Source organism: Varanus komodoensis, unplaced genomic scaffold (assembly GCF_004798865.1).
Source record: "Varanus komodoensis strain SLA01 unplaced genomic scaffold, ASM479886v1 scaffold80, whole genome shotgun sequence".
NCBI classification, from domain to species: domain Eukaryota; kingdom Metazoa; phylum Chordata; class Lepidosauria; order Squamata; family Varanidae; genus Varanus; species Varanus komodoensis.
This window is the reverse complement of record NW_025336482.1, coordinates 2,434,934-2,458,033: the sequence shown is the minus strand read 5'-3', so window position 1 is coordinate 2,458,033 and position 23,100 is coordinate 2,434,934. Positions and strand designations below refer to the sequence as shown.

At 58.8% G+C, this 23,100-nt stretch overlaps 1 protein-coding gene across 1 annotated transcript; it reads right to left on the bottom strand.

The window, feature by feature from the left end:
- Positions 1 to 374: 374 nt before the first annotated feature.
- Positions 375 to 11,254, bottom strand: ISYNA1 (inositol-3-phosphate synthase 1). Its single transcript, XM_044455942.1, has 11 exons — positions 11,208 to 11,254; positions 10,114 to 10,237; positions 8,904 to 9,065; positions 7,381 to 7,510; positions 6,166 to 6,359; positions 5,324 to 5,473; positions 3,831 to 4,046; positions 3,456 to 3,620; positions 3,233 to 3,346; positions 2,653 to 2,870; positions 375 to 792 (listed from the first exon to the last, which is right to left on the bottom strand). Exons 2-11 carry the CDS (start codon positions 10,225 to 10,227, stop codon positions 585 to 587), a joined length of 1,671 nt encoding a protein of 556 aa, XP_044311877.1. The 5' UTR covers positions 10,228 to 10,237; positions 11,208 to 11,254; the 3' UTR covers positions 375 to 584.
- Positions 11,255 to 23,100: the final 11,846 nt, after the last annotated feature.

The window sequence follows — 23,100 nt, the reverse complement described above, 5'->3', positions numbered from 1 at the left end:
GTCCACAGCCCCTCTCACGCGGTTGCTGAAGCCACGGGGCTTTCGCCCCAAGCCGTGCTTCCAATGTGGAAAGCGATTCCCACAGCAAGCCTGCAAAGCAGGCTTCCCTCTTTCCAGGGGGATTACAATTCCCAGCATCCACCCATGCCCAAGGACACCCATCCCGGGTCCCAGTCCAGCAGCCGTCAGGTCTTTGTGTGGTGTTCATGGGCAGCCAAAGATTTTGTTTCCCCTCCCAGCAGCCGGAGGTCTCCAGCCCGGGATGTCGAGGGCCATTTCGGTCCGTCCTGGCAGCCTCGGTGCTGCAATGGGGGGGAGCCCGTGGCCCCCAGTCCGCGTGCAGCAGGTGCAAAAACACAACACAGACGGGCAGGTTCGGATTACACTTTATTTCACACTCGGTGGGAGGGTCAGCTTTTGAACGATGCTGGGGGGGCTACAGGAAAAGGCACTGCCGTTGCCCTAGTGGGCGCAAACCCCAACTAGCCGATGCAAAAGAGACGGGGGGAGAGAAGGAGCTGGCCCCCCAGGCTGCAGGGTTGCGCCGGCTACTGCGCGCCACTGGCGGGTGGCCCGGGAGGCTTCTAGTTCTGCACGCCAGCTAAGGGGCTGTGGGGGTCCGGGTGGCCCTTGCTTTTTGCCAGGGGGCAGACACAGCCGTTCAGGTGGGGGGCTGTCTTCTTGGCAGCGGCCAGCTTGGAGGGCGGGCAGAAGTGCTTGGCATTGCCCCACGGCTGCTGCACCTTGTATTCCAGCTGCATGTGGTTTTGGGGCGGGAGCCCAACGCAGGCCCTGCGGGAGACAACCCAGACGAGAGGAGAGGGTCAGCATGGAGGAGGAAAGCCCTCCGCCTCAGAACAAACTCAGACGTTTCCCTGAAGGTGGCGAGAGGCGGGTGTCCCTTGAACATTCCCTCTATCTGAGCGAGTGGCGGCATTCACACAACTCGGTAACCCACCCTCAAGGGGCTGGTGTTGAAAGGTGGATTCCTGTGTTGTCTGAACGCAGCAAACTGCGGCAAGACGACCCACAGGTCACAACCCAACAGCAAGCCAGGGACTCAAGGGTGGCTTGTGCTCCACAGCTCCTGACCCATATTCAAACTTTCCGTTTGGGGGCTGATACTCTGTGGAGTCGGCCAGCCGCTGGGCTCACCACACAGCATGCCAGGGATGCTCCTTGTGCAGCCTGGACCTGCTGGGAGGGGACAATGGGAGTTGTAGTCCAGCACGCTTGGTGGGCCCTGCGTTGGGGATGGTTCTCTCGGTGCAGGTTGGAAGCTAGAGACCAGTCTTAGCAAAACTGGGTTGAAGGAGTGGGGAAGCGGGGACCCTCATGGGGAAGCTGTGCATAGGTTGCCATGGCGATCCCACCAGTGAGAAGACGACTCCCCAGGTGGGGTTGCTATGGTTACCTGCACATCTGCTGGCAGCCGGGGGGGGGCACTGGCAGGTGAAAAGCCTGCCTGAGGCTCAATGGGGGCCATCTTGGGGGTTTCTGAAGCCCCGGAAGGTGAGCCAAGCACAGACGACCTCTCGGTCGGGAAACCGCGTGTGACACACATCCCCGGCTCGTTTCCCGTGCGGACGGGTGGCTTCTCCTGGGCCTTCCTGGCCAAGCCCACGGGGGTCCGCGCCCACTCCCCACCATGGAAGGGCCGGCGGTGCTGGGGGAGCAGAGCGTCTGCCTGCCCTCCATGCACACCTGGTGAAGAGCGGGTGTGTGCCAGCACCGTCCGAAAGCTGCAGCCCTCCCACTGCCCAGAAGGGTCCTCTTGGGGCGAAAGCAGGCATGGGGTGACCCCGACTTCCAAGCGATTCAGCCCTCTGCAATGCCGTGCTGCAGCACCAGGTGAAGCCCAGTGACTTGCGCATGGCCGAGCACGGTTTGTTACGGAACTGCGCTTGCTGCCAAGTCTGAATTTCTGTTAGCCACACACAAGCCAGGAGGAGAAGCCATGGTTTGTTGGTGGGTTGTAAACTGTGGGTTGTTTGTGGTTTAACCAACCATGCTTTCTTCGGCCATATTTCACCGGGTGCCAGCAGTTCTTTCCTTTCAGGGCCAGGCAAAACCCTTTCTATCCTCCTGGTATTTTAATTGTTAAATTGTTTTAATTTGTGGATTTACACCAAGCATTGGATACTGTGCTACTCTTGACTTCTATTTTTATTCTTTTTTTTATAAATGTTGTCGGAAGCCATCCTGAGACAACTGTGACGGGACAGTATAGAAAAGTTTTAAATAATAAATAAATAAATAGATTGATTTCCACAACCCATGGCTTGGCAACAGCTCATACTCCACTTTTGTGGGTTACTGTGAAACCAGCCCACAGGAGCAAGGGAGGCCAGAGACGGGGTTCACACCATACAGTAGGGAAGAGCACAGGTTGTGTGTGGGTTGCAGCTGAAGGACCGCAGCTGAATTGTGCATTGTTGCACCGTGCAAACCCAGCCGCACCAACAAAGCACAGCGTGCTAACCAAGAGAGAAGGCCTGTCCTTGAACTATGGTTTGTCTGTGGCTAAGAGGGCACCGCAACCACAACGCACGGCAGCCCGTGCCCCGGCCTGTTGCGCTGCATGAGCCGGCCCCGAGAGGCCGATTCGAGCCACGCTGACCACACGTGGTACATCAAGACGGCGACGGCTACCTGAACAGGTTCTCCAGGGCGGCCCGCTGGCGGAAAAGCGCGTTGACCACCGGGGCGCCTTCGGGGACGAGCGGAGCTTTGCAGAGGAAGCCCAGGAGGGACAGGACGCTGTGCAGTGGCTGCGGCTCCCCCTCTCCTTCCACGCCCACCCGGATCCGCTGGCACAGCTCCGCCAGGATCACCAGGTCCAGGATGATGGGGAAGGCCAGCAAGGAATCCTGGGGGGAGGGCAGGCCCGGCAAGGTCAGCGCAACCCGTTCGCTTGCCCACCCCGCTTCCCCCCGATTCGGGGAGATCCAGTGATTGTCCCTTTCGGTGCCTGTGACGCAGACGCCTCTCTAACCCTTCAACAGGCTGGGTTGCTCCGTGGCCGCGTTTACAAATGGCTCTTTCCATGGCCAGAGAACACCCCGAGGCCTCCCAGGGGAATAGGGGGGACCCCCCGGTTCTCGTCCCGTCCCATGACGTGCCGCGTGGGCGCGCGGAACGCCTGGATGGCTGGGAGCCCCACTCGTGGCACAGGGGCCCCAGGATCGCCAGACGCGGCACCGCGCCCACCCGGGCCGAGGCCCTCACCCACCTCGCACACGTTGTGGATGACGATGGTGTTGGTGCCCCCCAGCGCGATCTCGGAGGTGTACTCGTCCATCGCTCGCTTGCTGTCTCCGACGCAGGGGACGTACTTGATCACCACCTGGCCCGGGGGAGGGCGGCCGCATCGGTGAAGCAGCCACCGGACAGGCCCCCCGCCCCGCCAGGTGGACGAGGCACCCCAGCCGCCCCCGCCCCCCGCGCCCACTCACGCAGTGCTCCGGGCGCTCCTCCGGCCCGTACAGCACGGCGTTCGCCTGCACCATGTCATCCACCACATTGCTCTTGGACAGCTCCTTGGAGTGGAACTGGGCCGGTGCGGAGAGATTCCTGCCGTCGTTGTTGCCCAGGTGGTTGTAGCTGACGATGGAGACCGGCTGTGGGGGGAGCGTTCCGTCACCCCACCTCAGCAACGAGCGGTTAGAGGAGGGGGGCAGCGACAGCAGCAGGGGCTGGGGGCACCAGCGAGGCCTGCGGGGCTGGACACGCCCCCGCGCCATTTCTCTTGGGTTTTCCTCCGCTGAGCAGCTGGCGTGCCTGCGGGCGAGTCGGGCCACCAGGAGGGTGAGCCCGCCCCTGCCACTCACCTTGATCCCGGAGCTGATGAGGAAGTCCACCAGCACGGATTTGAGCTTCGTCTGGCCGGACTTGAAATCGTCGCCAGCGATGAAGACCCCCCGCTGGATGGCCAGGTCGACTGCCCCCGGCACAAAGGTGTTCTGGGGGGAGCCGTTGATGTAGGTGCAGCCCTCCAGGATGCTGGCCACGGCGAAAAGTGTGGAAGGGGACACCTCCGAGCCGCTCTGGGGGAACGCAGCAGAAGGGGCTGTGGGGGCAGAACTGGCCCGGGAGGCAGATCCTCTGCAGCCCCCCCCCCCCCCCCCAGAAGATCCAGGATCCCTCGGTCCCTTTTGAGGGGTCTGGCCACAGGGTGCTGGAGGAGCACCGAGCGGCCCCAAACGCATCTGTGTTTCCGTGCGCCCGAGCCATCTCAGGGCCACAGACTGGCTTTCCCCAGCCATGCAGACGGCTATTTTTGCTTTTCCTTTGTGCCCTTTTACAGAAACGTAGCCATGGAAAAATATACAAAGGACTGAAGTCTGCCTTTTCTTCTGCAGGTGAAGGGCAATATGCCTGTGTCTGCAAGATTTTGCGCAGGTCCAGGCAGCTCCACAGGGACAGCTTTGCTCTCGGCAGGCAAACGCGCCCCCAGAGGATCTTTGCAGCCCCAAGCAGACGGGCAGAAGGACTCGCAATCTGTGGCACAGGCAGAGCTAAGATGCTGAAGGCTGGGACCCTGCCCCGCAAAACCCCCCTCTCGTGGGGAGGGGGACAAAAGACAACGGGGCGAGGCCAAACCCCCCAGACACCTGCCTATGTCGCACAGACTCTTCCTGCCGGCCACCAAGCCCTTTGGAGCTACTTTCCCACCTGGCTCCGTGGAAAGAGAGGTCGGCTTACGTAGCCCAGGAGGGCTTGTCCAGGCCCGTGAGCCTGAGCATCAAGCGAGCCTCCCCACAGCTGGAGCCTTCCAGATGTTCTGGATTACGACTCCCGGCATCCTTGGTGATTGGCCCTGCCAGTTAGATGATGGGCACTGCAGTCCAAACACTGGAAGAGCCAGGCTGTCAGGGGATTGGGGGAACAAGGCTGAGCTAAGAACACATGGGTGACCACGGTCTGGGGAGCCCTGGTGAGGGAAATTATGGGCTGGACTCACTACATCAGCGGGGCTCTTTACCCACTGCAGCTTTTCTTTTCGGCTTCGTAGGAGCTATCCAGGGTGGCAAAGCTATCCGTGGAGTTCAGCAATCCTACAAAGCTGGGAAGCTGCAGTAGATGAGGAATCCCATGGACAGAGGAGGCGACACTCTCCTGGGGTCAGGGACGAGGTATGTGCGGAGCACCAGAGAATACCCTGGGGGGCCTTCGCTGGCTTTCCAGTGCGCTCCGGAACGGTTTTAGATTTGGCGCCACGGCGGGGCCCGGGGCTGAGGCATTGATCATGCCACGAAGCGCAAGAAAGAACGTAAGCAGGGTGGGAGCGAAGGGGAGCGAGAGGGGCGCCCGGACGTCCCACCTCAATGGCTCGGAGCAGGTTGTCGGCCGTGTCGTTCAAACCAGGCTGGACGTCACAGAAGCGCTCCGTGTTGGCTGTCCAGAGGACGATCACCTTGTCCGCCCCGCTGGAGTGCTTGAAGTCTCGGATGTCCTGGCGGATCTGAGCCATCTTCGGGGCAGGAGTGAGATGATTTGGGGAGCAGCGGGAGGGAGCAAATGTCAGAGGCCAGCTACAGATAGTCAAACAACTCAGGCGGGGCTCACCCAGCATGCGCACATGCACACACCAAGAGCAGAGGAGGAAGGGAAAATGCCCAGTCACGCTTCGGATCTGGGCCTGCAAGGCTAAGCCCAGCTCATGCAGCAGTTTTTACTAACCCAGACTCTGCAAAGGTCTGGCGCTCTGGGCAGAGCGAGCTGCAGCTGCATGAACAGAGATCCTTGTAACTTTATTCTGCCCTCTTTCTGATTAGTTCTTTGTGAAATATAAAACCTCCAAGCCAACCCGAGTTTGTGAAAATTCAATTACAGAAGCATTCTCTCTTCTAAGCAGGTTTTCCACTTGAAGAATGTTGCTTCCCGCTTCCCCAACCCATTCGAGGCCTCCACGCCAGCATGTGGAGTCTCTGCCTGCAAGTCCAGAAACTGTCTGCGGCCAGCTTTGTTTGGAAAATGCTTGTCCGGAGCTCCCCAGGGCCATCGTGGGCGTCCGCGCGAGCAACACAGCCCGAGGAGAGCATGAGCTTCACCAAGAGTCCCCCACTCAACGCCTTCTTGCAGGGGCCCTCCGCTGCCCCACACTGAAATAGGGGGCTGACGGGGCCGGCCTACCCTCCAGGGCTGTCCCTCCCAGCCACGCACCTGCTCAGCCTTGGTCCCCGTCAGGACGTTGTCGGCCCGCTCCTCCTGGTTGGCCGCGATGAACTCGGGGATGTAGATGGAGGGCCGCGGCTTCAGGCCCTCCATGTGGGGCCACAGCTGCTCCTGCAGCGCCCAGTCCAGCACCTCGGCCCTGCGCATGGCCTCGGCCAGGTTCAGCGAGGAGATGTCCCAGCCTGGCGGGGGGCAAGCAGGGCTGGAGAGCGGCTCCGGAAGCGGTGGGCAGGGCAGACCTCCCCTCGCTTGCACGGAGCGGGCCTCTCGGTCAAACGCCCTGACCTCAAACTCCTCCCGCGGTCGCCATGGGTCGCTGTGGCTGGGGATGGCGGGAGCTGTGGTCCACACCTCCCGAAGGCACTGGGTCAGAGAACTCTGAATGATCCACGGCACTGTTCAGGTCCTTTTGAGCCACCAAAGGCAGCCTGGGACCCATGCAAAAGCAACCACTCACAGAGGTGGGCCGGGTGTTTTGGCTTACAGCTCCCATGATCCCCTTATGGGCTCCGCTGGCCAGGGATGATGGGAACTGCAGGCCCAAACAGCTGGTAGTCCCCAAGTTCCCCCCTCCCTCACTGGATCTTTCAAATGATGGTGCTGTTTGCTGTTTTGAGGGCTTTAAATTGCACCTTTATTATTTTTCATGCCTTGCTTGTTGTGCTATACGGGCTGGAAAGGACCTACAGGATAAAGGTGGAAGCTGCAAGAGAGGCACAAGCTCACACCCTGAGCAGTTTTAAATTGTTGCAAGCAGCCTAGACATCTTTTTCTCACACAAGTATAGGAAAGGATATTCTGCAGTCCACCCAGATAACACACCCAGGCTAGCTACTGAGATTCTAAGACCCACCAATTGGAAAGAAGCAGACATATTCCTGGAGCCCCCTTTCCATTTTTCAGAACACATAAGCTGCTTCCATCACAAGGTAACGGGGACAAAATAACCACTAAAAACCAACAAAAACGAGCTGTGAAACCAGGCTCATCTCACGGAAGTCTGTGAGAAGTTGGACTGAGATTTGGGCTCAGTGGGTCTCTTTGGACCAGCCACGGATGCTGGGCCTGACCCGGCACGCAGGGGTGTCGAGAGGATGAAACGAAGAGGAGGAGGGCGGCCACGCAGGCTGCCAAGGGGTGAGAAGGGGAGGCACGCATGCCAAAGCAGAGGGTTTTTTGCTGTGTGCCGGGAGCCCCACGTACCATCGAAGACAATGTCGTTCGGATCGACCATCGGGAGCAGGTCGCGGAAGGGGACGTACACATCGCCGGAAGGCCCGCTGCCCAGGCACACGGTCGATGCTTGGAGGAGGGAGCCGTAGTAGTTTGCGTGCTGGGGGAGAAGGGGGGGACCTTGCATGAGTGGGGAGAGGCGCTGTCGCCCCGGGTCTTCCTCAACTGCCAGCTGCCCCTGAAAGCCGGGCCCTTCGGCCAACTCTCACGCCACAGATGGTGGGACCTCCCCACCCCGGCCCAGGAAGCCACCTGTGGCTGGAGCCGGTTGGCATCTGGGGCGTGTGGGGCAACAAAGCCCATCACCCTGCAGCCAGGGTGGCCAGCGAGGACGGCGGCTGCTGCAGTCCAAGATCACTGCAGAAAGCCGGGGTCTCCACGGTTGTGTGGCCTTTGGGGCCCTGGACACCCCCAGGGAGGCCGGCTGGGGGGGCAGGCCAACCCACATGCCCACAAGCACAGATCGCTGGCCGCAGTGGGGAGTGTGGAGCGGCTGTCTGGGGGCGCGCAGGAACCCCGCAGCGGTGAGGGCTGGGTGGCCTTGCTTTGATTCAATCATCTCTTGTTTATTTGCTTGTTTGTCCATTTACTTATTTGCCTCCCAGCTCGCCCCTTTAGCCACATGGGTCCCTGGCCCGTTCCAGCCCTCCCGGCCTTCAGTTCTGGCAAGCTGGCCTCCCCGGCTCGCAGCATGCTCCGGCTCAGCCGCAAACAACCAGGTCCTCCAGGTGTTTCGGGCTCACATGCCTGAGGATGGCCCGAGGGACGATGGGATCTGGTGGTCCAAACCTCCGGCGGGGGAGCGGGGTGGGGTGGGGCTTAAAGGCACATGTGGCAGGGACAAGCTGGCTCTACAGGGAGGCTGTCTGGAGAGACGCTCGAGGCAGCCGGCCTCGCGGCATCCCGTTGCGGACTTCCCAGCATGCCAAAGCTCAGAGGGACGACACACTGGGGGGCGGGGGGGCAACAGAGCTGCTGCCTCCTGAAAAGGTGCCCAAAGTTTCTGCTGCCGGCTGTTCTCCCCGCCCCCCAAGACAATCAGAGCCCCCCGGCAGCTGCAAAATCTGTTGGCATTTTTAATATAACCTTTTTTATTGAAGAGTCGCCTAGAAAGGAACCCGAGGCAGCAAGAGGAAGCAAGAAAAGAAAAGGGGAGCAAGAGGAATGGAGAGGAGGCTGACGGAAGCCGAGCACTGAGAAATGGACCTTGTTTTCTTCTGCTCGAAGCCACATCTGGCAGGCTGGAGCAGAAGCCGAGGTGGGCTTGGGCCTCCCCAGGCTGGCGCTCCCCGGCTGGTTGGGGCCGGGGCTCCAGCCATGCAGGCCAGGAGTCAAAGACAAGAGTGTCAAAAGTGCGTCAGGACAGAAGGGGGGCTGGAGGGGGCGTTATTGTCACCACGCCTCCTTGGCCCTGAGCCCCCGCCTGGCCCTCGCCAGTACTTTAGCCCCCGTTCCCCACGAACTGGCCCCACAGGGGCCCGGGACGTGCTCACCTTGCGGCCCCTCTTGGTCATCCAGGAGAGGGCCATGCGATTGGCCAGGACGGCGGCGGTCACGGTGGAGCCGTTGTTGCCCCCCCAGCCCACCAGCATCACGCCCAGCTTGGGAACGCGCCTCTCGGTGCGGAAGGTGAGGTGGACGGAGGACGGCGTGACCTGCGGGAGCCCCGACGGGGGGCACAGAGAATCAGGCGCTGGTGCAGGTGGGGCTCCTCTCACCCGGGGAAGAAGGCAGCTTGCAGCGGCTTCCTCTCCCTGCACCTGCCGCTCAGGGCTCCTCTGATGTCCTTCTCCTGCCAGAGCCAGCCTGGAGTCTGAGGAGGAGCCCGGCCCCCACTGGGAGGTCTGCCTGTCTCTGGGTGTCCGCGCATCTCACTCCACTGGGAGCCGCCCGAGTCCACCAGCTCCCCTGCTGGTGCCTCGCAGCCTTCCCCAGCTGAGGGCAAGCAGCTCCCATCTTCCCCAGGAGACTCACAAGTCATGAGTGGAGCAGACACGTTATGAGTGGAGCCAGCTGGTGCCGGGGTCAGGCTAGATGCCCCGGGAACCCCTTTCTGCCTTGCTCTGTTCCTGTTTCTAAATGGGACTGGATTGCAATGGCTCTCTTCTACTCATGTTCCCCAGTACCTGGGGCACACGGGCACCCTGCCTCTGATGCTGGAGGTGGCACAGGAACCATGAGGACTAGCGCCCATGGAAAGCACCCCCTCCTCCATGGAAGTGTCCAAGCCCTTTTTAAGGCCACCCGAATTGGTGGCCACCCTGCCGCCTGGGGAAGAGTGCGCCATCGTTCCAGGATGCAGCATGCGTCAAAGGACTTCCCGCATCCCGCTCTCCACCTTCTCCGCTCCAGGTATCCCTCTGCGCACCTTCTGTCCCGAGCCCCCAACTCACCCTCCCCTCCCCAGCCACCCCGTCCGTCACTCACAGCTTCCGGTCTTACCCATGTCTTGCTTCAGCCAGAGGAATGTTAAAAATGCTCTTTCAAGAAGATACAGACATGCGGAATAAACCCGGGCAGGTAATCCGAGCGCCGCGTCTTCCCTTGGCTGACCACCCAGCCCTGCTTCCCACCCCTCGAGGCTGCTAGGCACAGGAGAATACCCAGGAGGCGGCACAGCCAGCGCAGACCCCGGGGCGGAGGCGCTGGCACTCCCCCACCCCCGTCCACAGGGCTGCGCCAAGACCCCCTGCAGCCCCTTACCTTGGTGATGCCGTCCTCCTTGGAGACCTGCACGGTGGCATGGGCGTACCTGGCCTCGATGAAGTCCTGGGTGTACCTGACGTCTGGACTCTGCACCACGAACGGCAGGGACATGGCGTTGGCTCTGGATCGGGAAGAAAGCAGGGAGGAGAAACTCGATACATCATCGGGCTCCCAGGCAGCCGAAGAAAGGGCCAGTACGGGAAACACAATAGCAAAGCGGAGAGGCAAAACACGGACCACAAAGACCAGGAAATCCCACCAGATTTTTCCAGCCCTGCCAGGTGGATAGCCGAGCTGCAGCCAACAAGATGCCAACGTTGGCACCGGGCAGGACTTGCGCGGGGGGGGGATTCCCTACACTGTGGGGGGAGCCCCAAAAGGCATTCTAATTCAGGCAGGGCCCCTCTTCCAAATTCAAGTCGAACTAGCCACATTTATGCCCCGGGAGGTTTGCTAGAGGAAAGAAAACGCATCCCTGGAATGCGAGCAGGGGAAGGAGGGTTGCGGGTGCGTCTCTGGGAAAGTCCCAGCCATGGACGGTGCGAGAGGCGGCAATCTGCGGCAAGGGGGGAGGCGCGACCACACCCGCCACCCGCGCAACGCCTGCTCGGGAGGACGGGAAGCTCGCCCAGGGACTCACGCAGAGTTGGGCGGTCAGCCTCCCCGGGGAGATATCCCGGCCCGTGCAATTTAAACGAATTTCCCATTCACGCTGGTCATCCCGCCCGCTTCCAGAACTGGGCCAGGCGCAGGTTCAGAGGGGAGCGGGGCTGGGGGCACCTCGGTGGGGCCAGAGAGGGAACCCCCCCCCCCAAACCGACAGGCAGAAAGGGGAAAAGCGCCGTGCAGCCCAGGTGAGAACGCGGGCGTCCGAACTACACCCACCTCAGGCTCCATCTGCCACCGCCCACAACCACCGGCCTCCCTCCCCTCCCCGATGTGAGGAAAGAACCCAGGCGTCCTGCGCCCCCTCCCCTGGACGCAAATCCCTCCCGCTCCGGCCAGATCAAAAGGGCGGGGGGCTCCAGGAAGGACAAAGGGCTGGCAAGGGGTGGGCCGTGCCGTGCCGTGCCAGATGAGGGCAAGCGCACCCGCTCCGGCTCCGGTTCCACGTCTCTCCGTCTCCGCGCGCGTCCGACCTCTCGCCCGCCGCGCCACGGTGCCGGGGCTTAAGCTGCTCTCCCGACGGCTCCGCCCCTCCGGAAAATTTTCCATCCCCCCCACCCACTCCGCCCCTCGCGCGGCCACGTGCTCCCGGCCGGCGAGCGAGCCAGCCAGGCGGCCAGCTCCGTGCGCTCGGTGCGGCGCCGTCGAGGGGCGCCCCTGCGGACGGGGGGCACCTCGCGCCCCTGCGCGGAGCCCCTTCCTGGGAGAGACGGGGGCGCTCCGGCTCCCGAGACGAGACGGGGCCGTCGAGCGCCCTGGGGTCCCGTGGCCCCGCTCCGCGCACCCCTCCGGGCTGGTGCTGCGGCGGCTGGCGCCTCAGGGGCCCGGCCCGCTGCAGCGTTTCGAGGGGGAAGCGGGCGCCCCGCCAGCTGAGCAGCCCTGTTCCCTTTCGGGGACTCCCGGAGCCGCGCAGGGCGATCCCGCGCACTCCGGGGCTCGTGCCCCCGGCGCGCTCTCCCTCCCGGGCCCCCCCAGGTGCTCCTGGCCCAAAGGACCTTCCTGCCCCATCGGGCGCTGCAGTCCGGCACCGGTCGCGCAGGGGGTCTGCCGCCCCTGAAGGGAGCCCTGGGTTGCGCAAGGGCCGCGCGCCCTCCCCAGCAAGCGGCTGCCCACCTGGCGCGCGTCTGCGGATCCCCGGCCTTGGCGCACTTCCTTCCGCTTCGGCGTGGTGGGAGCGCTGCTCCTAGGCCCCCGCCCCAGGCCCCGAGCGGCCCCCAGGCGGAACCGGCCCCAGTCCGCGCTTGTGGCCGGGCGGCATTCCTCGCAGATAAGGCGCGTTCCTGCGGGGCTCCTCGTGGGAAGGCATGCAGCCTTCCCGAGGTCTGGGTGGCGGGGCCTGACTGCAGAGGCCGGGATCTGTTCGCCCCACAGACTGGACGGACGGCAAGCTGGGGGGAAAGGTGCCTTTGGAGACGTTTGCTGTTTCCGGATTGCTTAACCTTGGTGTCTATTTCTCGGAGGGCTTGTTTGGCCAGTGTGTTTGCATTTATATATTTATTTATTTGCATTTATTTGTTTAAAAATACAGTGTGCACAAGCCATGGCATTCAAAGCTGCTTGTAGTCAGAAAAAGCATGCAATTAAAGCAAACACATTAAACACGCTATTAAAACCCAGCGATGCCTGCTTGTCCAAGTGTCCCGGTGGGCTGCTAGGAGCGCAGCTTGACCCAGGAAAAGCAGTGCAGAGGGTGGGAGGAGGGAGCAGCGCTGGGGGGGCACAGCCCACACTCTCAGTGGGACCCTCCATGTGCCTCCGCGGCTGTCCCAAGAGGGAACTTTCACTGCAGGGACTGCCATGCTTTGCTCCGTGCCCAAGGATGAGTGCCACACACCTTTCCGTGGCTTCCCAGGGGGCCAGAGCTGTAGGGAGGGGGCCGAACCTCCCTGATGGGTGACTGCAAGTGACCGTTGTCCGTGTGTGTGCGCACAAATGTTTGCTTGCTCTCCGGCCACGACCTTTGGCCTGCCTTGAGCATTTGCAGGCGGCAGGCCGAGGGGAACAGTGCCCTGAAGCAGCCACAGAGCTTTTGAAAGTCCCCGACCCCGGAGTGCCTGTGAAGCACCCGCCGAGCTCCCCCAGGCTCTGTGTCCGGGAAAGCCCAAGAGGGCCTGTAAAACGTCCTGCAGGGCATCTCCTCGCTGCCACAGGGACAGCGCTGAGCGCGGCCTTGATAACGGACACAATTTACAACCCTGGCGTGCCTCCCCTGCCCCACACATCTCCCGGTGGCCCAGGCTGCGTGTCCATCGCTGGCCGGAGGAACAGCGTCCTGAAATGCCCCAGGGTCGTCTTCACAGCTTGCCATGTGCACATTCATGATAATGCATAGAACAAGTTGTTTCTTGCGAGCTGTCCCTCCCCCTCCCCCACCAGGCTCCCTCTCCCGGCCTCTCCAAGCCCCTCTCCCTGCCCCGTTACCAATTCCGTCTCCAGAACCCTCGCCGAGATCTGCACTGGGCCTGGAAAAAAGATTCCCGCAGCTCTTTTCCACGTCTGCCCCCCCCCCACACACACCCGCCATTCCCTCCCTCACTGAGGCCAAGCAGCTCTCCCTCCTGCTGTGAGACATTCCTGCACAGGAAGGCAGAGACTTGGGTAAGGCTTGATGAAGCTGGCCGAGCTTTGCACGTGAGCAGGACAGGGGGCTTGCCTCGGTTTGGGTTGGAGGGCACAGGTCCGCCTGGGCACCCCTGTGGCAGTTCGGTTGCTTCGCGGCTTTTGGGCAGCTTGTTCCCCAGCCTAAGAGGTCAAAACGCCTTGCTAAGACCCGCATGGCCAGCCGTGAGGGCTGCCAGGCAACATAGGCAGGGCCATTTGGCCGCACCGGTCTGCCTATGGCCCCAAAAAACATTTCCAAAAAGGAACGGGCCCGTGGCCTGAAAGGGGGTCTCCCCACACCAATGTACAGACTGCTCCCAGTTAGTTCTTGGGGTTAAGGCAATCGGAAGAGCTCTGCTGGATGTGATGAAAAATCGCTTCTGACCCTGTATCCTGTGTCCAGCAGTGGTCAGCCGATGGCAGCCAGAGCGGAGCGGACTTCCCCTGCCTTTTGTCTGCAGCATCCGGTATTCAGGGGTTAGACTGTGCCTTGAAATGGAGGCTCTGCCGTGGCTGCTAGGAGTTAAGCGCAGGGAACGCTTGCCTCTTCAGGCACAATGGCGAACCGAAGGGACGCTGCAGCCACCTCTTACAGGACCTTGCAGGTTGAGCCAGGTGCTGCTCCAGTGTTCAGTTGTGGGAAGGAGAGGCAGGGAAAGAGAAAGACTTGTTGAAGGCCACCATCCTACCGTGATTTACTTCAGAGCAAGCCCTAGCAACCTCAGTAGGGCTCACCTTTGAGTAGACAGAGCGGTTACCAAAACAATTGCCGTGTTTCCACCTGGTCCTTCCACTTCCTTGCCTGGCCTTGGAGTCAAATTGCAGGTTGCTTGGAGGAGAAAAGCAACAGGACAGCTCAGGAAAGCAAGACCACCTGCCCGCAGCGCCACCTGTTTCCAGGCAGACACGCAAGCCACAATCGATCGCACTTCTGCCCACGCAGCCCCCTCTCCCCTGGACCCTCATCGCAGGCAGGCGAGGCATGACTCTGCCCAGCCCAAGCCGGCCCAGCGAGCGCTGCAGCTGAGCAGGGACCAGAGCCCCCGGCGCCTGGTCCAGCTCCCCAAAGTTCTGCACCCCAATGCCTTAGGGAGCTGGTGCCCCAGCTTCAGCTGCTGGCAGGCCAGAGGCTCACGGGTTCCCGGAGCGGCACCGGAGTGCTGCAGGACCAGGTGAACTTCTGCCTGCCAGCGCTGGAGATGCCAGTGTGTGACCGGTGTGCATTTGGCCAGGGACAAAGGGCTAACTTGTAACACACCTTGGAAGGAAGGCATTGCCGCCCCGTCACGGTTATTGTTGGCTTTCTGCTCCGGGTTCACAAAGAACACAGCCTTTTTCCACTTTCCCGCTGCGACGGCCGCTTCTGCCTTGGCTCCGATCTGGAGAGGGGCCTAAGGAGGGCTCGACTGTGTTTTCCGCCTGTTGAAATGCCTCGGGAGAGCCCAGGACTGCTTTAGCAACTCTATGGGGGGGAGTGGGGGGTGTCGCGGGGAGAGATGCCAGTTCGGCTCAGCCCCAGCCAGAATCACATCCGGGGTTTCAAGTTGTAAAACAGAAAAAAGATTTCAATCAATGTAGGGGACCCCCCCCCCCGCCTCCTTTTTGTAGCTTCTCAAATCATCTCCCTTCGGCAAGCACGGTTTTCACGCGTGTGTGTGAGGGAGGGGGAAGTTCCCCAATTTATCCCCCCCACCCCCCCCCCGCTGTCGTCCCAATTTCGCTTTGTTTTGAGTACTGCACAAGAGGATTCAGAGTGTGCTGGAATTCCCTAACCTCAGCAACTCTGGGGCTATAGAAGTAACGTTTCTTTTTCCCGTAAATTTTTGCTCTCGGCTCTCTTTGCCAAGTCGGTACATTTCCACTGATCCATCCTGAGCAACGGCGACACTTGGCCAAGAGCCGGTCGGGATGAGGGTGGGCTTCCAGCACAGCCCAGCCCATGTTCGAAATAGATCCTTCTGGAAGGAATGGTGTAATTGGGGAGAGCCCAGCAGCCCCCCCGGTCTTCCTGTCCCCCGCCAATCAGCAGACGAGGGGCCAAGGAGCCACCCACCAGGCTGAGGAGGCACCATGGGTCTCTGTCTGTCCCTTTCAGTGCTTGTTTCTACACTCTAACAAAGCTCCCTTCCCAGCAAGAGTCCCGTATAAAAGGTTCTAGGCCTCAAGAAAACCTTTAAAGTGCTCAGGTCTGATCTGCCAAGAAAGGCTTCCTGGCTCAGGTTTCTGCCTTTGTCCCCGGATGGTGGGTGTTCCAGGGCACCTTTTGCAATTGGTCTGGCACAAGAGTGGGGAACATCTGGCCCACATGAGAGGCATTCTGCCCCCCATGGCTCCCCCCACAGGTTTGCATTTCCCAGCCCCTTTTGCAGATTCCCCTTCATTCCCCAATGCTTTGGTGACTGGCATCAAGAATTTCCTGGTATTTTGGCCCTGCTCCCTTTTGCCTGCTCCCCCCACTAGAATGTGGCCCCCAAGGAACAGCCCCCACTGCTCCAAACAGCTTTGGAGTGAACGGATCCGGCTTTGTGCACAGAAGGGCCAAAGCTCTCCGCTCAGCATTCAGTGCTGCCAGCATTTGACTCAAAGCTTCTGCAAGGAGAGAAAAGAAAAGCCCCCAGATGGAATCCTGCTTGCAGAAATGGGTGTAGTTTTTAAGCACTCAAGTTTCTCGCCCTCGTGGTTTCCCTAGCAAGGCAGGCAGGCCAGGAACATGTGGTCAGCTTTACGAGAGCTGGCTGTGATCCAGCAAGCAAGCCCCAATCCTGGCAGAGACAAACCTCGCAAGAGGTTGGGGTGCAACTCTGCTCCCATGCAAATTTGCCAACGGAGCTGATTTTGCAGGCTCCTGACCTGGTTTCTTGCCACAGTGGAGAAAATAATACACTGTAACTTCCCCGCTAGATGTTCCCAGTAGTTCAAGTGTGCTCTAGAGATATTTGTCATTTTTGCCTGCCACGGATCTGGGTGTTTGTTTTAGATTGGAGATGTTTTTAAAAATAAGAGCATTAAAGCTTTGCCAGAATTTCTGAAGACATTGCTAACAAGTCTTGGGAAATAATTTCTCCCCCTTTTCTCCCTCCCTGGCCATGAGAGCATTAGCACCACACGCAGAAAAGTTTTGGGGGAAGTTCCCTTCCCTTCCCTTGGCATGCTTGGAATAGTTGCAGTGGAGCCTGGGGAAAGCTCCTTGTTGCAGGCAGAGAAACAGCAGAAAAGAGCAATTCCAGGGAGGCTGTTGGAAACCACAGGAATTGCTGTGTGACCCTCAGATGCAGCCGACGTATCGTGCCCCCTGTTGGGGTCAGAGATCAGTCAGCTCCCAAACTTTTGGGTGGTTGCTGAGCAGATCTGGAAGTCTGACGGTGTTGTGGTGCTCCTGCAAGATGGCAGCCAGACCCCCGCCCCGGCCTGTTCTAACCCCCCCGGAGCCCAAAGCATCCGTGGCCCAGCGGGCAAACAGCCAAGTTGGGTGGCCACGAACCCAACTGCATGGCAGACGTGGGGCCCACGCTGCAGCATCCAAACAGGGGGTGCTCTTAGCCGCACAGCCTGCTGGCCTCCCAGTTCGTTCCTTAAAAGTGTTTTTAATAGATTTCTAGAACAAAAATAAAATCGGGAGCGCTGAGAAGATGGATGGATGCCAAAGGAGCTTGTCCCTCAGCCCCTCGGTGCTCACAGGGGCCCTTTGCTGGCTTTTCTCTCAGCCTCAGGCCTGTTGCTTTTCTCTTCTTCATGATTTTGTCTGATCTTCAGCACTGGAGATGCGGGCAACCTGTGTCTGATTTCTCACCTCTGCTCTAAGTTCATAAATTGGGGAACTCTGGGGCTGAAGTGAGTCCTTTGGTACCCAGTGTCCTGCTTCTGATAGGACCGGATGCCCCGAGAAAGCCCACGGGGAGGGGGAGAGGGGGGAAGCCTCCCCTGTCATCTCCTACCGATGCATTCAGGGGTAGACTGCTTGTGAACTTGGAGGTTCCATGGCCAAATCACAGAGCAGTGACTCGTGATTGCATCTTGCTTGGGATGGCAACCCTGGATGAATTTGTCCCCAGCATGAACGTCCCAGTGCCGTCCCTGAGAGATGCTAGGCAGGAGGGGGCGTCCGTGGTGGCGGCACCCCAGGTAAGGAACGATCCCCCTGATGCTGGGTTAAGACCCCTTCCCCTCTCAGGCACATGAGGAGGCTTGTGATCCACTCTCAATTTTGTCCCGCTTTCTTCCTTTTAAAAGCGTTTCCAGATATGCGTGTCCTTCCCTTACTCGATGTTTATCGTTTGATGTTTGACTGATACATCGTTAAGGTTTTAATCCTTGCAGCTGCCCAGAGCTGAAGCTGCTGAGCAGTCTGGAACGATAATCAATGAAACAGAAAGGGAGCCTGTGGCCTGGAGACGCTGCTTCCCAGCCCCAAAACCCGCAACTGGGTTTCCTCTGGGCTGCTGCGGTTCAGCTCAGCCCACTTCTGTCCGTCTCCAGGTTGCGTGTGGCTCAGAAGAGGCCTGGCACAGCTTCCAGAGTGTGGGGTGGCTACAGTTGGGGGCGTCCTTCCCCCATCAGGCTGAGCTGCAAGTCCCATCATTCACAGCAATATATTCAGGAGAAAGCTAGTCAGAAATTGGCGGTTCTGATGAGACTCATAACATGGCATGTGGTGCAGGGGCATTGTTTTTCCCCTCCCCTTCCCTTTTCCCTTCCCCTTCCCTCCCCTCTTCCCCTCCCCTCCCCTTTCCCCCTTCCATTCTCTTCCCTTTTCCCCTCCCCTCTTCCCCTTCCCTCCCTCCCCTTTGGTGCCCTGCTGCTTCGGATGCCTGGCCTGCGGGGCAGAGGGTCCGGCTTGTTATTGCCGATCCATAAACCTCTCTGGGAGCCTTTCCAGCAGACGCGAGCTTGATGGGGGCAAACCCTTTGCTTAAAATGCGGCCCTGGCATGTAAATCCCTTCCCGCCCCGTCCGGCCTACCCCAGCAGGCGGGACGGCGCTGCGCAGGTTCCCCTCTCCAAGCCAAGCCGCTCTCGAGCCGAGAGGCCCCGGGGGGCTCTGGCTTCCGGACAATAAGAGGCGGATGACAAAAGCGCCTGCCGCCAGGGCCGTGGGAGCTGGAGCTGGTAACTTTCCACTGGGCAGCCTACGCCGCTCTGCCTTCAACTCCAGGAGTTTGGCGCAGGGACAGAAGCCCCGAGAAAGAAAGACCTGGCTGGGAGGCGAGAAGGGAGAGGAGACGCAAGCTGACACACACACACACACACACACACACACACACACACACACGACTCAGACGGGCACCCAGAAACACGCGTACCAAAGCAGGACACCCAAAAGCACTCACAGGCAGCAAAAAGCACAGGCTCACAACACACATGCAGAGGACGAAGGGGGACGAAAACACTCACGCTGAATAAGCGCACAAAAAACACGTAACACGAGCAGTGGCACAAAAACACCAGCCCAGACCTACAAAAGCAAACACAGAGACAAAACCAGACACACCCGTGCAGTCACACACCAAACCGACCGCACCAGGAGAAACAGATGTGCACAAATGCAGAGAAACGGCAACGACACGCCATGTCGTGAGCACACATTGCACAGCGAAAAGGCAGGCTTCTGCGCAGAGGCAACACACAGACACGCTGCGCCACGCTCGCAAATGCACACACCCCGCACCTGCCTTGGGAGCCGCTGGGCAGCCGCTGCCTCTGGGCCTCCGGCGGCCCCTGCAGTTCCCCGTCGCTTTCGTACACTGGCGTGGCCCTTTCCCATCGCGGTGTCAGTGGCCGACACCGGGGTCCGGAGATGATGGACAGGACACTCTGCCCGGCCCAGCAGGGCATTTCCACGCTGGCCTGCCCTGCCCGGCCTGTCTGAGCATCCGCACAAGCCCCGGGCCCGGGCCTCGGCCCAGTCCCGCAACCGACATGTTGTGCAGGAACTGGGTGCGCGTTGCCTCCAAGTGCTGGGGCGGTGAGCAGAATTCCCATTGTTACCCTCCCAACCTGGTGTGCCTTCTGGATGTTGGACTTCCACTCCCAGCTGTGCCAGCCGCTCTAGGATGCTAGGCCCTGTAGTTCTGCACATCCGCAGGGGAGGGTAGCTCCCCCAGACCTCAGACAGCACAGCTGGGAATTCGGCCACGTCCCGAGCGAGCTAGGAAAGCCCCTGGTTTAATTGAGCTTCTGCGGTTTTAAGTAATGGCTCTCGGGGTGGGACTTGGTCCTATTTCCCCCTAGTTCTAGTCCAACCCTGCATTGGGCTTTTCGTGCCAGGGCCCTAGAACCCACCTTCCGGGTTCCAGGGGCGGCAAGGCAGAAGGGCCACAAGGTGGGGCCCAGAGCAAAACACGGACTCACTGCAGGGAAAGCTTTGGCTGGAGCCACCCGGCCTTGGGGGAGAACTGCCTGGAAAGAGGTGTGGGGGCCGGGGGTGACCCCTCCCTCAGCAAGGCTCCTCACGGAGCTGTGAGAGAGCTCTCCAAGGTGCTGAACTCTGGTCCCATTCAGCTCCACCACCTCAGAGACCACGGACAGCGCCTGTATCTCTCAAAAGAAAAGCTGCAAGGAAGGAGGAGTCCCAGGGTTGGAGGAGCTACCAAGCCTTAAGCGATGCCTGTGAGGAGAAAGGGCAGGGAGCCCTAGAGAACGGCTGGAGTGCCCCCCCACCCCCAAGCCTTCACCTTCTGCATCTTCCGCCTTCTTGCTAGGTTTTGGGGCACCAATGCATTTCTTGTCTGGCCTCACTTGAAATTCTGCTGCTACAAATATTCTGCAACCTCCCCATTCCCTCCCCCTTTTATTTTTTTTTTAAACAGAAAAAGAAACATAAATACAACATATCACAGCAATAATAATCTAACATAACAAAAACCCAATAATTGAAGAGTAAATAATAAAGTGCCCCCACCACCCCGGAGACCAATATTACCACTGCTTAATTTACATATTATAACAATTAAGTATATATAATATATTTCAATTATATCCATATCCCCTCCAGAAATTCATATAATCTTGCTTAGGTTTACAGCCTTTGCCTTCTATTAGTACTGCTTTTACAAAATCTTCCCAAATTTCATTATATTTATTTGCTTTCATTAACCCTCTTTTAACTTTTATTTCTGTCATCAGTTTATCATTAATTACCATATTCCATATTTCATTATACCATTCATCCCTTTGCAAAACCCAATTCTGTTTCCTGCAACCTCAGCATTTATGAACATTTGGGGCACAATATTTAGCACTGTGCAGGATTTAAGCCCTGGTGGGTCTGGAATCCCCTTCAGTCACCCCGGCTAGCTTAGGAGGGGAGACACCCACATTTAATTGAGCCTTGGCAACTGGCCAAAGGTGTCCCAAAATGCTGTTGCTGTTCTTTAGGGGAGAAACAGACTCCAAGGAGCAACGTTCTAACATTCTGCCTCTGGTTCTACAGCCCCAGGACTTTGCAACAACCGGGCTGGAGAGCCGTTTGAAAAGCTAAAGCCCCAAATGCCCTCTGCCCCACAGGGGGTCGCATTTTAACCCGCCCCCTGCGGGGTTCATTCAGCCTCAACTGGACTCACAACAGCCCAGCCTCCTCAGCATGGCCTGGCTGCCCGGGGCCGATGGGATTGAAGTCCACATCTGGCACTTGGCAAGTCTCGGATTCTGGGTGTCTTCATGACATGGAAGCAAACTCACCAGGCTTTCTGGAATCCCACAAGTTCGGTCCTCTTGCATTTCCTATCCTGTTGCCAGGAGCTTCTGAGGCCAGCTCTGCTCCCCCACGAAGAATGGAACAAAACCTCAAACATCACAAACTCCTGTTAAAGTACACTGGGGTCAAAAGAACTGAGGAATGTATTTCGCAAGATATACTCAAAAGTACCCAACGACTTCGGGTGAGAGCCAGTGTGGCGCAGTGGTTAAGAGCATGGGACTGGGACTCAGGCGATCCGGGTTCTAGTCCCCGCTCAGCCAGGGAGCCAACTGGGTGACTTTGGGCCAGTCACAGACTCTCAGCCCAACCTACCTCACAGGGTTGTTGTTGTGGGGATAAGATGGCAGAGGAGATGTAAGCTGCCTTGAGCCCTTTGTAGGAAAAAGGCAGGATATAAATCAAAAATAAAAAAAAAACAAAAAAAAATAAAAAATTCTTTAAAAATATGCCAGTTAAGGCAGGAAAAGGGGCTGAATGGTTTTGCAAAGGCAGGGCCTGCCCCACAGATCACACTCCGTGTCAGGGCAGCTCACTGGCCTTTTGGGGATTCCCTCGGCCCTGATGTCCATCTTCGTTTCCTCTCTTTAAAAGATGTCCCAAGAGGCAGCCCAAATTTTCCTCTCGCTTTTTCATCCTGATGCCTGGGACTGCCTTGAGTTGGGAAGGCAGAGACCTCCCCCAAGAACTTTCCAGCTCTGCCCTCGGCCCTCTGCTTTCTTTCCCTGCCTCACCCATATTTAAGCTGCAAGCCATTGTGCAGGACCTGATGTGGGTAGAGTGGTTAGTGTGATACTGAGTCCTACTGCTCTTTCATGGCCTACCTTAGAGGGCTGTTGTAAGGATGAATGGCATCGTGTGAGCACAGACTTGCACTGCTGCACCATACACAGGCGGTTCCGCACCTCTCTCACCACAAGGGGCTGCATTCACTCTCAGGGGGGCCACATTCCCCTCCTGGGCGGAGCTGAAGGCAAAAGGGGAGGAGTCAGGCCCGCCCCTGCATTGTGGATTGCTCCTCTTCCTGCCACCATTCGAAATGGGAAGGAACCCGCGGTTGGGGCTAGGGGAGCTGCAGGTGGCCAGAGGTCCTGCCCCCAACTACCTGCCCCCAAGCAATTGCCCAGTGCTGATGGCTCCAAGCCTGGGCCCAGGACAGCTGCCATGTGCACACCAAGCAGGAGCCATTAGTAAGCCCGGCCTGCCTTGCAGGGGCCATGCTAGTGGCAGAAAGTGAAGAGGAACCAAAGAGCCTCTTGATGTGGGTGAAAGAGGAGAGCGCAAAAGTTTGGAAAGGTCCGTTTACATCCCGATCCCAAAGAAGGGCCATGCCAAAGAATGTTCAAACTAACGCACCTTGCACTCATTCCACATGCTAGCAAAGTGATGCCCAAAATCCTACAAGCTGGGCTCCAGCGGTATGTGGACCAAGAACTACCAGAAGTACAGGCAGGGTTTTGAAGGAGAGGAACTTGAGATCAAATTGCCAACATACGCTGGATCATGGAGAAAGCCAGGGAGTTCCAGGAAAACATCTACTTCTGCTTCATTGACTACGCTAAAGCCTTTGATTGTGTGGATCACAACAAACTGTGGCAAGTTCTTAAAGAGATGGGAGTACCAGACCATCTTATTTGTCTCTTGAGAAACCTGTATGCGGGTCAAGAAGCAACAGTGAGAACTGGACACGGAACCACGGATTGGTTCAAAATTGAGAAAGGAGTTTGGCAAGGCTGTATACTGTCGCCCTGCCCATTTAACCTGTATGCAGGGCACATCATGCAAAAGGCGGGGCTGGATGAATCACAAGTCAGAATATTGCCAGGAGAAATATCAACAATCTCAGATATGCAGATGATGCCACTCTCATGGCAGAAAGTGAAGAGGAACTGAAGAGCCTCTTGATGTGGGTGAAGGAGGGGAGTGCAAAAGTTGGCTTGAAACTCAACATCAAGAAAACTAAGATCATGGCATCCGGTCCTCTCACTTCCTGGCAAATAGAAGGGGAAGAAATGGGGATAGGGA

What these genes read in the sequence shown, in the direction of transcription:
- ISYNA1 (XM_044455942.1), bottom strand. Translation starts at nt 10,227, where the DNA reads ATGTCCCTGCCGTTCGTGGTGCAGAGTCCAGACGTCAGGTACACCCAG. An exon ending in AGGAGCGCCCGGAGCACTGC is followed by an intron (nt 3,347 to 3,455) that starts GTGAGTGGGCGC and finishes CCCCCGGGCCAG; the next exon opens with GTGGTGATCAAGTACGTCCC. An exon ending in GCCCTGGAGAACCTGTTCAG is followed by an intron (nt 793 to 2,652) that starts GTAGCCGTCGCC and finishes TGTCTCCCGCAG; the next exon opens with GGCCTGCGTTGGGCTCCCGC.